We start from the raw sequence: 14,350 nt of genomic DNA on the forward strand, positions 1-14,350 counted from the left end.
GCCCTTGTCCTGCCTCCGTGTGCCGTTCTGCATAGCGGCTGCTAGTTCTCTGGATGCACCTGAGAAACCCTCCCTGGAACTGTCCTCAGTGTCCCCAGAATGTCCCGGGCATGGCCTTTGCCTGCAGTCATCAGGACCTGCGGTGGGGGAGGGGTGTGGAACAGCTAGCGCAGTCCCAGCAGTTAACAGCAGGAAGGAAATGCCCACCTGGAGTGATGGGCTGTCCAGGGGCCCGGGGCTGCCACTCTGGACACACTGGGGCTGGCTTGCGGAGCCCTGCAGGAGGTTTGGGGGTGTCTGTGGGAGAGGATCTGAGTTTCTACTCCCTCTGGCAGCAGCAGGCAGCAGTACTCTGGCCTCTGAAGCCTTTGTGAGTCCCCCTGGGGACACCCCTAGAACACAGGGGACTTCCTACTGGGAACGTAAAGGGGGAGCATTTGAATTCCAAATGTTACTCACTTAAAATCACCTCTACTTACTGAGGCATGAGGGCTCCAGGAGCTTTGTGTGCTAAACCCTTGATGTAACTAGTGGCCCATGTCACAGGCAGGAAGCTGAAGCTCAGGGAAGGTACCCACTGTCCCCAGGTGACCCACCAAAGGGTGGTGGGCCTGGGACCCGCCCCTGGGCCTCTGGGAAGCCCCTCTCACTAAATTCCATCCCCACGTTCCAGGCCTGGGTTTTAGCAAGCGCCCCCCAAAACGGGACACCTGCCTCCATCTTCTTGGCAGCAAGAATAACCTTGGGTAGTCTTGTTGTCCACATCACCTCTGGGATTAAACCCAGGTGCCTTGGTCCGTCCATCACTCCTATACCTTTGACTTAACCCACTCTCACCCTTGCTGCCTCAGCACCCACCAACCCATCCTCAGCTCTCAGCTCAGCTTGGGTCCTCCTCTGGGAGGTGACCCTGAGCCTCCTGTGCCCCTTCCCATCACATTTTGTGGGGATTATGGCCACCCAAATTGGGGGCTGGTCTCATCTGGGCTAATCAGCAGCAGGACCCTTTTCATGTTGTTTCCTTTCCTCCATTCCTAGTCCTGAGCCAGGCCAGGCCCCCAGTATACTCTGGCCTTACAGGGATCTTTCCAGAATGCAAACGGGATTATGCCATTTGCCCATTTAGCTCCAAGTGGCTCTCAACCCCTGGTGCCTCCCTGCCTTCTCTCTCCTCAGCCTGTCCGCAGGCTCTTTATGAGACCGCATCCCCCCTCCCAAGCCCCTCTGCTGCCACCTTCCTCCCCCCCACCACCGTACCCCACCCCCATCTCCCTGTGTGCACAGGGCCATGTTGGTGAACTCCTGAGTTTGAGGACTGAGTTTTCACCTTTGGCACCGGGGTGTCAACATGATGGAAGACAGACTCACTCTTCGCCCACTGTCCTCCAGCCCCACAGTATAAGCCTTGTCTTCTGCTTTCTTCAGAATAGGAAGGATGAAAGGAAGGAGTGTCACTTGCTTACTCAGCTGGAAACCCGAAGTCATCCAGGCTTGCTCCCTCTGGCCAGCAGGTCCCCAGGTTCTGCCCTCAGGGAGGCTTTCTGCCCCGGGTACCCTGAGCCAGTTTGTTGTTCTTCTCCCCAGTGCACTGGAGCCTCCCTTCACCTGCCTCTTGCCACCGTTTGTCACTTCTGTCACTGCAGAATCAAGCTGCTAACATAAGTCTCTTGTCACTCACTCCTCTGCTTGGACACGGCCCCCAGTCCCCATTGCTTGAAGAATGGAGTCCTGCCACCATCGCTGAAAAGTACATCTAAAAACAAATGATCTTTAACATCAGACTACAGTTTAAACACAAGTAAAAAGACATCATCCAAAACTTAAAGTACCTTTTGATATCAGCGAGAGAAAAGGATAACTACAGGAAGGAGAAAAGGAGAAAAAGCAAACAAAACCATGTGATGCTTCCAGCTCTGTGTTTAGGTCTGTTTCCTCCACTCCATTCTCCTGGGCTTCCTGGGGGAGGTTCATCCTCCAGTTCCTTTTCTCTTTTGACTCTGCAAGTACCCCATTAAAACTCCGTATGACTTTGATTGGAATAAAGAGCTTGTCCTGGAAGTAAGTGTAATATGTTTGCATGCAATCTCAAGTGCAGAGATGCCCTGGTAAGTCAACTTTTCAAAGAAAAGTTTCCAAGTCTGTGTAGTTGAATCTATTGTGTTTGTCATTTGTGCTCTGGGAGATGATACCATTTTGATTTTTACTTTATATTTTTATGGGGTTTTTGGGGGCCCCACAAACACCTTTCAAAGTCAGTCATTCAAAACCATGTGGAGAATTTGTGGGCCCAGGAAATGGCCCAGGAGTTCCTAGGAAAAGTGAGCTTCCAGAACAACCTTGGGGGCTTGGGGTCTCATTCTCCTGTCATCGGGGGTCTTTCTATAAAGTAGCCCCTTTTCCTTTTCGCATCTTCTGTGTCCTCTGAGTTCCTCCTCTGTCTATACATATCCCCAAGTTCCTCCCATCTTAAAACTCAAACCCTCCCCTCAACTCTGCACTCTCACCCCCATCTCATGTCATTCTGCTCTCTCTCTCTCTCTCTCTCTCTCCCCCCCCCTCAATCTTTGCCTCCTCAGCAATATTTCTTGAAGGCACTGTCTGCACAGCCTCACTTCCTCCCTACAAGCTCAGCTCCTGTCTCCTGTTGCACAGCAGCCCCCCCACACCCCCCCAGCCCCTGTCCCTACCCCATGATTGGCTGAGGGGCTTCTCCTGGTCCAGGGGCTCTGACCTAGCCTCCCAGCTCACCAGCAGGATGCATCTCCTCCCCCATTTAAGGCTGGGCACCATCGGTAAACTTTTTCCCCTGTAATGTTTGTTTTTCAGGTCATTTTAAGTTTTACTGTCTTTTAGAAGAGGCAGGTTAAAAAGTAAAACAAATTGATAGGAAGTATTTCAACTGAAGATTAATTCATATATCTGCCTTAGAACATCTTTTTTTTCCTCTCCTAAATATATATATTAAGATTTTATTGGGGAATTGAGAAATGGCAACAGTATTGGGGAATTGGGGAAGGGGAACAGCCAAGTTGTCCTTCAATCTTAGTTGTGGAGGGCGCAACTAGTTCAGCTCCAAGTCCAGTCGCCTTCTGGCCGCCTGTGGGCTGCTCACGGCTGCTCAGCTCAAGGTGCCGAGTTCAATCTTAGTTGTGGGTGGGCGTAGCCCACCATCCCATTCGGGAGTCAAACCGGCAACCTTGTTATTAGGAGCATGTGCTCTCACCAGCTGAGCTATCCTGCCACCTGTTGGCAGCTCAGCGGCAGCTCAGCTTGGATCCAACTCACTGGCCCATGTGGGAATCGAACTGGTGACCCTGTTGCTCAGAGCTCATGCTCTTAACTAACTGAGCCACTCGGCCGGCCCTCTCCTAAAATATTTTTTTAAATTATCCATAAAGACTTCTGCCCTTCCAATGTCAACAGAGACTAGGGCATTGTCTAACAAGCTATCTTAGTCATTTGATGGTGGGGGTGGGGGAAGCACTGACTATGTAGTAAGGACCAGGATCCAAAACTTGCACATTTAGGTGTTGATGTGTAGAAGATTGGTAAGTAAAAATCATTTTTGTCTGGTAGAGATGCAAATGAATTTTGTCCAATACAAATGAAAACCAAAAGGTCTTGTTCCAAACCGTTAGGGCATCAACCAGGTGGGTATGGAACTTTGCAATCTTGTTTCAACAATCTTTCCTTCACTGACTACACGTGGCCTGCTTCCAGCATCTTCTTCGGAAATAATGTTTCATCTTGAGTTTAAAACGTCTTTAAAAGTTACATTTTGGGCCTTTTCAGCTCCTTCTTTTGCTCCGCCTGCTCCAAACTCTTTGGAGAGTACTTTCTCTTCTAGTACTGTGTCCTGGAGCCACTGCTTTCTGCTTGGGCCGCTTCTATTTCTTTGAAGTATACTTTTTCTTCTAATAAACTGTTCTTTCACCACTTAAAAAAAAAGTTACATTTTGAAAATGGGGTTGTGGAGGAAGTCAGCTTTTGCTTAGTGGTTAGGTGAAGTCTGCCCCTCAAGCTGCTTTTGCCCAATAACGTTCATCGTAAAAATTACAAAGCGAGTAATAACAGCAAAGCCTTAAGACCACCAGGCATGGCTCCGATTGCATTATATCCATGACTCGCTCCCACTTCTCCGAGGGGAGCGCGAGTATTAACACCGCTCTGACTGGACACGGGCCGCTGGGTCGGAGCTTCCCGTGTCACGCAGCAGGCGAGTGACAAGGCTGGGGCTGGCTCGGTCCACGCTCCTGACAGCTAGGTTTTCCCCTAAAAACCTCTCTTTAAGGGACCAGGGCTTGGGGTACCGTAGGGCAGGAAGCTGAACAGACCGGGAGAGGTCGTCCTGCAGGCAGAGCAGACATCAGTGGGACGCGGGGCTTCCGAAGCCCTGCCAGCAGCCCGAGGCCGACCCTCCCGGTGAAGCAACCCACGCACTGTCCAGTCCCGCCCCACACGCTCCTAGGCCCCGCCCCCGCGACAGGGAGCCATTCAGCTCGTTCCTGCAAGTAGGCGTCCGCCTTCTTCTGCCCTGCGACTTCCGATACCGCGCCTGCGCAAACGGTCATTCCTCCCCGACCCCCGCTACCCCCGCCAGATCCTTCTGCGCGCGCGCGGTGACAGTGCTCCCGTGAGGCAGTGCGAGGCGCGGAGCTAGGGTTGCTGAGCGGGCGCGAGCCGAGACTCCTGAGGTGAATGGCCCGGGCTCCGAAATTCTGGGCGGTGTGGGGCTGTGGGAGCGGCGCCGACCACCCGGCTGCCTCTTCTTGTTTATGGGTGCCCTTGGAGACTCCTTTCGGGCGCGCGAGTCTCTTCCTGCGCGGCACAGTCGGGGTCCGCGGGGAGGGAAGCCGGGGCCGGCGGGGGCCTGTGGCGTGGGAGAGCGAGGGGCCCTCGGGTGAGGGGCGGGGTTCCGGGGGGCGGGGGCCAGGCCGCGCAGGCCCCGAGGCGTGGTGGGGACGCGTCCGAGCTCCGCGAAGCCAGTCCGTCGCCTGACGGGGCGTGTGCAGTTTGTCCTGAACGCCGACTTGGTGTTTTTTGTGGACGTGTCTTACATGTCGTGACTGGATGACACAAAAAACAAGCAGAGAGTTTGCAGCGAATCTGTTAGGTTTATCGTTAATCTATCTGTACGATTTATCACCGTCACCGAATTCGATTAGTTAAATCGTCCTGCATTATTACTCAGTGGTGCCTTTGTTGAAAAGTAACGTGTCTGAAATGTTTTTATTTGCTGATTGCTCAGTTCTTCAACCTTAAACCTGATTTTCTCTGCACTAGGTTGATCCTGTCTGGACAGTGATCCTTGTGCGAATGGCGGATGGTAATTGACTCATTGAGGTAAATACTTAGTTGACTTTTCTCAAAAAACTTACTACATTTATTTCTATATTTTTTAGGAAGGGCAGGGAAGAGAGGCTGCTTAACCACATGATGGCTTGGATTTGTTTATTTTGAATTAAAAACTGAGCAAATGGTCTATAAAACATGTATTTTAAACCACTTTCATCTTTGGAAAAAATTGGACTTTCTCGTTAATAGGTTTTCATTGTTGCAGTGTTCTAAGTACCGTATTTTGCCGTGTATAACGCGCACTTTCTTTTTTTTAAAAGATTTTTTATTGGGGAATTGGGGGAATGGGAACAGCGCTGGGGAATTGGGGAAGGGGAACAGACAAGTTGCTGTCGTTTTGTTCTTCAGTCTAGTTGTGGAGGACGTTGCTTCACTGGCCCAAGTTGACACCATCATTGTGCTCTTCCTGGGCGAGGCAGATCAGTTGCCCGCCGGCTTCTGGACGGTCGCTCACTGTGGCCGCTGGTCGCTCACGCTGGCTGCTGGCCACACACGGTAGCCCATGGCAACCCACTGCCACAGGGGCTGCAGCCTACACCGTAGCCGGCGACTCACGGCAGCCCAGCTCCAGGTTGAGCTGTTGTTCAGCATCTTAGCTGTGGAGGGCAGTGTCACTGGCCCTCATATGTGGGATCCGAACCGGGGCCCTCTGGCGTCCCGAGCCAGTTCTTAACCATTGTGCCACTCGGCCGGCCCGCGCACTTTTTTTTTTTTGGACCAAATTTGTGAAGGAAAAATAAGGATGCGCATTATACATGAGTAGTACTAAAAATTTAAAATGAAAGATTTTTTTTTTTCCCCCTCTGAAAGTTTGGGCCAAAAACGTGGGTGCTCATTATACACAGGAAAATACGGTAATACCCTGATTGTTTATTTTGTTTCACCTTCATAAAACATTTCAGCTGCAACTACCTCTAGGTTAGATGGTACCCAGTATCATTTGATACTTATTCTGTATTTTCCTTTTAAAAATAAAATCACCTTATTTGTGGTCTAATACTTGCCTTTTCTCCCCCTAGGAGAAATCATAGACGCTAAAAATATTTTTCCCCTTTTCTATGGACTTAACATAAAATTAGTTTGTTTATATTTGAATTTATTTTCTAAATATCAACATCATAAACTCATATCAGTTACAAAAAAATTCGGAAGTTAAACCATGAGTTGTGGAAAAGATTTTGTGGAAACATTAAAAAAAATTGATTATCCCAAAGCTGATATTCTTAATGGGGAAGATTTTGACTGGTTGTTTGAGACTGTTGAAGATGAGTCATTTTTGAAGTGGTTTTGTGGGAATGTGAATGAACAGAACATATTGTCTGAAGAAGAATTGGAAGCTTTTAGCATTCTTCAAAAATCAGGCAAGCCGATCCTAGAAGGAGCAGCATTGGATGAAGTTCTTAAAACCTGTAAAACTTCTAATTTGAAGACACCTACCCTCGATGACAAAGAGCTAAAAAAATTAGAGAATGAGGTTCAAACTCTGCAGAAATTAAAGAACCTAAAAATTCAGCGACGTAATAAATGCCAGTTGATGGCTTCAGTAACTAACCACAAATCTCTGAGGTTAAATGCTAAAGAAGAAGCAGCCACTAAAAAGCTGAAGCAGAGTCAAGGAATTCTAAATGCTATGAATACTAAGATCAAGAATGAACTTCAGGCTCTTACAGATGGAGTTGCAAAATTGATGATGTTCTTCAGACGTTCTAATTTGAGTCAAGGGACAAATCCACGGGTGTTTTTGTCTCAGTTTTCCTTGGAAAAATACCTAAACCAAGAAGAGCAAAGCACAGCAGCATTAACATTATATACTAAAAAACAGTTCTTTCAAGGTATACATGAAGTAGTTGAAAGTTCAAATGAAGAAAATTTTCAACTTTTAAATATACAAGCACCATCTATTTGTGATAATCAAGAAATCCTTGAGGAGAGACGGCTAGAGATGGCTAGGCTGCAGCTAGCATACATTTGTGCTCAACATCAGTTAATTCACTTGAAAGCAAGTATTTCGAGCATGAAGTCAAGTATAAAATGGGCAGAGGAGAATCTTCCTAGCCTCACTAGCAAGGTAAGCATGAGAAATGAGGCTGGATTCATATTGTAATTGTTAGTAATGGGGGATATAATACTGATATTAAAGTACTTTAGAAAAGGGGATATAATGTCATTACATTTTCTTATTTTGTTTGTTCAGAGCTTAGTCTGATAAGTCAGTGTTTCATACAAACAGGCCCTCTTATTAGTGGAGGGCAGAATTAGGAATTATAACCCCAACTCCATTATGTAATGTAAAACAAAAGTACTTGTGCATTCTGAATTTGACATTTGTATTGGTTCAGATACAGACGACGCTGACATTTCCTTTATGATTGGTGGGTAAATAATCTTATTGTGTGATGGGTATTCTGCTTTCTTTGCTCTGACTGCAGCATGGTGCTAATGAAGTCAGAGGTCCAGTTCAGGAGACTGAAACTCTGATCCTCTGTTGAGAATGTATAGGTGTATTGCAGATACCCATCTGCTGTGTTGGAAAACTTGCTTTCTTGGTAATGTAACCACTGGATAGTTGAGTAAAAATACAACTTTCTGAAACTGAATACCAGCACCAAGTTAGTGTAACTGAAAACTTTGGAATAATATATGAAGTCCTGTCATTTTGTAGAGGAGCTAAAATCAGCTGACAGACTAGGAGATAGCTGCTGCGATTATTTTAATTTTAAGAAAAACTTAAATAGCGTATATTTGCAATGAGTAATGCTAGTCATTTTTATTTATTAAGACAAGCATGACAAGATCTCTATTTTGGTAGCCATTACTGCGTATACATGTGGTAGTAATAGCATTAAAATTTAGCAATTCACACTGGCTTTACCCTTGACTTAGTCCCCACACTTTTCCTTTTTCAACTGTGACTTCGTCTTTTGTTAATACGAGGTTATTTTTTTTAGTGAGCATGTTATCTGATAGCCTAAAATGGAAAGTGCAAATAATTTTTAAACTATTTGAACATTATAATGCAGTTTGAAATGTAATTGCTTTTTTTCTATAGGCTCTTGGCAAAGATAATTTGGATGCTAAAATTTCTGGCTTGAACAGTGAGATTCTGAAACTTGAAGAACAAATTGCTCGTGTAAAAGGCAACAGTTTGCCTGTTGTGGTAAAAGAGAATGCCCAGTTATTGAATATGCCAGTTGTAAAGGGAGATTTTGATTTGCAGATTGCTAAACAAGACTATTATACAGCAAGACAAGAGTTAGTTTTAAATCAGTTGATAAAGCAAAAGGCATCATTTGAACTTCTGCAGTTATCATATGAAATTGAATCGAGAAAGCATTGGGACATACACCGTCAACTTGAAAGTTTGGTTCAAGAACTTAGTCAAAGTAATATGAAGCTCCACCAGCAATTAGAAATGCTAGCAGACCCATCAGTATCTCATCAGATAAATCCAAGGAATACCATTGATAGCAAGGATTATTCTGCTCACAGGTATGCTTCATTGTTTTAATATTTTTCTTCTTGTTCTGTAAAATACTAGAGAGAGCTTGAACTGAAATTGTGGAAGTTTAAATTTTTTTTTTTTTTTAAGATTTTATTGGGGAATTGGGAAAGGGGAATGGACAAGTTGCTGTCCTTTTGTTCTTCAGTCTAGTTGTGGAGGACGTCGCTTCATTGGCCCATGTTGTTATTATCATTACACTCTTCCTGGGTGAGGCAGATAAGTTGCCGGCCATTGGACGGCCACTCACGGTGGCTCTTGGCAGCTCACACCAGCTGCCAGCGGCTCACGCTGGCTGCCGGACACACACTGTAGCTTATGGCAGCCCACTGCAGCCTACACCGTTGCCAGCCGCCGGTGACTCACGGCAGCCCAGCTCCAGGTCGAGCTGTTGTTCACCATCTTAGCTGTAGAGGGCGGAGCATCACTTGCCCTAATGTGGGATCCAAACCAGGGTCCTGCTGCTCAGAGCTGGCATCCCAAGCCATCTGTTAACCAACGTGCCCCTCGGCCGACCCTTAAAAAATTCTTTGTACTCCATTTTTGGCCTTTCTGTTCTCCCACTTTTCTATGCTTCTTTTTCCTTTTTAATTTTTTGCTCCCTTTTCCATTCATGTTAAATCTGGAAGTAGTTACTGTAGAGCTAAGGTGGATGGGTTGGAGGAATGAATATATATGAGGTCTTACCTTTAGGCGCCTTTATTTAGATGCCTTGTTTTAGATTTGGGGCAGGAGTTGAACTACAGCAGGAAGTTTGAGTACAGCTTAGTGTACAGTAGGTATTACTGGGCAGAGAATTGACTGCATTTGGAGAACGTGGCAGTAGAGAGGGGAGAAGACTTCAATTCTGTATCTCATCAGGTTAATTGATGAGAATGGATACTGCTCCCCACCTTTTCTGGATGTCTAAGCAATTGATGAATTCTGAAATGGGATGGTTAAGAGTAGTCAAAGCCTCAAAAATCCGGATCCTACTGATTTTTCTATTGATTAGAGGAAAATCATCTAATCTTTTTATTTTCTTATTAATGAAATGAGGGGCATAGATGAGGGCTGCCTCATTGCCCAGTTTTAGACAGTGGCATTGACTTCATGATCTATGTGAATAGTGCCCTCTAGAATTGTGTAGTCACATCTCACAAGAACAAAATTGCCAGCCTTGGGCTTAAACTAGTTTTATGAAGTCTGTTGCAACTTGTTAAAATAATGAAAACACATACACACACACATATACACACACTCACAAACTCATTCTAAGCAAAAGAGCAGATCCTTTTTGGTCAGATGTGTGTAGAAGGTGCTGCCTCTCATTTTTCCATTTGCTGGGTAGGATTTTTCTGCCATTAATGTTTGAAGTATTAAAGTGGCCTCATGGCTCATCAAGAATTTAATTTGTCAACCAAATATGGGCAAGACTGGAGTAACAAATTTACTGTTACTATTTATGTAGTTCTATTTTTTTTTACATTTTTTATATTTTCAACTTTATTTTTTAAGTTCACCACAATCCTTTAAAATAGGTAGATATTAAGATGTGAAAATTAATTCTCAGAGGTTGACTTGATCCAGGTTTCACGTAATAGCCAGAACTCAGACCTAGGGTTTCTATCTCAAGTTCATTGCTGTTTCTACTACATCATAGCTGTATTCTGTAAAAGAAGAGTTTTCTTGGGAGGCATCTGAAATGTACTATGTTTGAAGCAGGTTAATGTCAGTTAAAAAAGAACTTTGTATCTAAAACTTGGGTGAATGGGAAAATGAGCGTTCAGATACAATAATTAGAGTATGTATTCCTCTAATGAGATAGTATTTTAGTTGTAATGTTTTCAGTTACTTGATTTAGCAGCAGACAGATTAATATTTTTTAAGTTGTTAGCTATCCCAAAGATGACCCAATATAGTGGATTGTAATTTTGAAAAAACTACTGACTTGAGAATTTTTTCTCTAATTTTTGGTTTTCACATTTTAGGCTTTATCAACTTTTAGAAGGAGAGAATAAGAAAAAAGAATTGTTTATAACCCATGGAAAACTGGAGGAAATGGCCAAGAAATTAAAACAGGATGTTTCTTTAGTACAAGATCAGTTGGCAGTATCTGCTCAAGAACATTCTTTCTTTGTGTCCAAACTGAATAATGATGTGGACTTGCTTTGTGACGCTTTGTATCAAGGAGGAAATCAGCTTTTGCTTAGTGATCAGGTGGGTGCTTGCCGTAGTCATTAAAAATGCTTTAAAAAATAATGTTCATTGTAAAAGATACTAAAGAAAATGTTAACTTGAGGAAAACACTACCCCAAATCCTATTGCCCTAATACAAAGTTTGTTTTTTTAATCTTGTAGTTTTTGTTCACATATAAATGTATTTTTCAGATAGTTTCGACAGTGTGCACAGAATTTTTTACTTACAAAATATTTCATATATATGAGGATATGTAATGCTTATGAATTTTTAAAAATAAAACCAAACCACCCTGTATTTTTTTCACCTATCTTAGCAAGTAGAGGATCGCTCTTATATCTTTAAAATATTCTGTGTGTGCTTAGTGATAGTATGTCCTCCTAATAGCATTCCCCTTCCTTAAGGAGTAACTACTATGTTTAATTTTATCATTTGCTCTTACTTGTAGTTCTATTAGATAGATATATTTCTGGACTGTATATTGTTTAGTTTTGTATGTTTTTGAATTTTATATAGGTGGTATTAAATTGTATGTATTCTTTAGTAACTTGCTTGTTTCTTAATATGATTTTGAGTTTCATTCAGTTGATACATGTAGAGCTGTAGCTCATTCATGGTTTTCTCTTTTATGTAGTTAGTATTCCATTATATGAAATCCCATAGTTTAATTATGTGTTCTGTTGACAGACATTTAGGTTATTTCCAGTTTTTGCTACTGTAGATCATACTGCAATGGATAGTCTTGTTGCATGTCTCACAGTTGCACACTCATGTGCCTGTACACACACATACAGATTCTCTCTCACTCATGAGTGGAACGCTGGATCACAGGTTCAGTTCTACAGCGTACATCCAATTATTTTCCAAAGCGGTTGTACCATATCATACCAGCAGTGTCCTTAGATGTTATTTCTCCATGCCCTTTTCATCACAGCATTTTCTGGTCTATACATTTCTCAATTGTGCATACAAAATAGCATCCCATTGGTTCCTTTCAGTTGGTTACTGGCCATTCACCTTTTTCTGAAAATTACCTCTGTTTCCTTTGCCTGTTTTAGAGTCATTCTTAAAAACAAAACAAAACAAAAATCATTTGTAGGAGTTATTTATATATTTTAAATGCCAATCCTTTATCAGTTATGTGTGTTAAATATATTTACTCACTTTTTGTGGCTTGTCTTTTTATAGTTTTTTGTTTTTGGCTTTTTTTTAGGGTTTTAATTTTGATGTCGTTTATCATTCTTTATGGTTTGTCCTTTTTAATGTCTTGTTTTGTATGTCTTGTTAAGATTTGCCCTTAATATCATGATGATATCTTTTACTTTATCTTAAGGTTATATTGTTCAATTTTATTTATTTATTTATTTATTTATTTATTTATTTATTAGCTGAGCCATTCTGCCGCCTCTTGGCAGCTCAGTAGCAGCTCAGCTCGTGCCAGGCATCGAACCTCTATTGCTCAGAGCTCGCACTCTTGAGTGAGCTCTTAACCAACTGAGCCACTTGGCCGGCCCATGTTGTTCAATTTTAGGTCTTTAATCCACTAGTACTTTATTTTTATGTATGACATAGAGTTCTAATTTTATTTATTTATTTTTCCCTTATGAATAACTATATTGTCCCATCACTGTTTGTTGAGGCATACAGATTTAAACTTACTGTCTTTCTGGTGAAGGGAACCTCTTATCACTATGAAATAAATGATCCCGAAATGCTTTTGCTTTCATGTCTGTTTTGTTAGGTAGTACGGGCACTGCCACTTCTGAACCCTAAACTGGGTTCCAAGTCTAAGAGTCTTTAGAGGACTGAGGTGATTCCTACCTGGACCATAATTCTAGCCAAGGGCTCTTCCACTTCTGGGCCATCCTGATCTTTTGAGTCCTTACTTAGCTAATGGTGAACAGGGTCTCCTGTTGGACCTTGGACTTTTATTTTTCTCCCATTCATCTTGTGAGTCAAGAATCATACTGGGTTCTAATTTTCTAGGATTGGCAGTTGCCCTAGAGTAGAGCTGTTGCTGGGCTCCCTTACCAATCTGGGTTTTATGGACTCCCTTTTAATGTCTTATATCTCCTCGTTTTTAGGAAACTTGTTTGATTTTTTTTTTTTTTTTAGTATTTCATTTAGCCCTTTACATTTTTTTCCTATGGGAGGATTTATCTGAATAACTAGCCTACTTTTCCTTGAAATAGGAAACGTTGTGATGAGTGTTTTTAAATAATTTTTATTCTGGTAAGCAAAAAAAAATTTATTGTGGTAAAACATACAAAGTGTAAAAATTTTCAGTTTTAACCATTTTTAAGTGTACAATTCAGTGGCATTAAGTAAATTCAGTGTCATGCAACTGTGACCACTAGATTTCCAGAACTTTTCATCTCCTTCAGTCCCCACTCCTTCTCCACAGCCCCTGGTAACCTCTATTCCACTTTCTGTCCCTGAATTTGATTACTCTTGTACTTCATAGGAGTGGAATCATACAGTATTTGTTCTTTTGTGTTTGGGCTTATCTCACTTAACATAATGTCCTTAAGTTTCATCCACATTGTAGCATGTGTCTGAATTTATTCCTTTTTGTGGCTAATATTGTATTGTATGTATATGCCACAATTTGTTCATCTGGTCATCTGTTGAAGGATACTTGGGTTGTTTCCTCCTTTGGGCTGTTGTGAATAATATTGTTATGAACACTGGTGTACAAGCATCTGAATCCCTGTTTTCATTTCTTTTGGGTATATACCTAGGAGTAGACTTGCTGGAGCATATGTTAATTCTATGTTTAACTTTTTGAGGAACTGCCTAACTTTTCCACAACAATGCCACCATTTTACATTCCCACCAGCAATGTACAAGGGTTCCAGGTTCCTCATATCCTTGCATACACTTTTATTTTCCTTAAAAAAAAAAAAATGTAATAGCCATTCTAATGAGTATGAGGTGATATCTGTGATTAGTTTTTTAAAAAAGCTTCTATTACTGATTTTGTCTTGGTCCAATAAATAGTTGTATAAAAGTCTTATATGATTGTGGATTTGAAATTTTCTCTCTGTAGTTCTATCAGGTTTTTTTTAGGTTTGTTTGTAAATATTTATTGAGTGCCTACTATGTGCCAGGAGCTTTTTCTTTATATTTGAGTTTATTTTATAAGTTATATCCAAGTTTAAAATTGCAGTGAGTTATTATCCTGGTGAATTTATTTATTTTTAAAGATTTTATTGGGGAATTGGAGGGGAACAGCGCTGGGGAATCGGGGGAAGGGGAACAGACAAGTTGCTGTCGTTTTGTTCTTCAGTCTAGTTGTGGAGGATGTTGCTTCACTG

At 42.5% G+C, this 14,350-nt stretch overlaps 1 protein-coding gene across 3 annotated transcripts in view; it reads left to right on the plus strand.

Annotated features, from left to right (window-relative positions):
• Positions 1–4,594: 4,594 nt before the first annotated feature.
• Positions 4,595–14,350, plus strand: part of HAUS3 (HAUS augmin like complex subunit 3) — a 134,838-nt gene continuing 125,082 nt past the window's right edge. The window contains exons 1-5 of one of the 3 annotated variants that reach the window (XM_019658084.1): positions 4,597–4,694; positions 5,284–5,343; positions 6,375–7,423; positions 8,405–8,844; positions 10,825–11,053. In XM_019658084.1, the coding sequence (XP_019513629.1) occupies positions 6,515–7,423; positions 8,405–8,844; positions 10,825–11,053 (1,578 nt within the window). In that variant the 5' untranslated portion in view covers positions 4,597–4,694; positions 5,284–5,343; positions 6,375–6,514. Of the gene's footprint in view, positions 4,695–4,977; positions 5,109–5,283; positions 5,344–6,374; positions 7,424–8,404; positions 8,845–10,824; positions 11,054–14,350 lie in introns of those variants that run through there. The other 2 variants (XM_019658085.1, XM_019658086.1) reach the window with 2 other exon arrangements.

This window comes from Hipposideros armiger, unplaced genomic scaffold (assembly GCF_001890085.2).
Source record: "Hipposideros armiger isolate ML-2016 unplaced genomic scaffold, ASM189008v1 scaffold_282, whole genome shotgun sequence".
NCBI classification, from domain to species: Eukaryota; Metazoa; Chordata; class Mammalia; order Chiroptera; family Hipposideridae; genus Hipposideros; species Hipposideros armiger.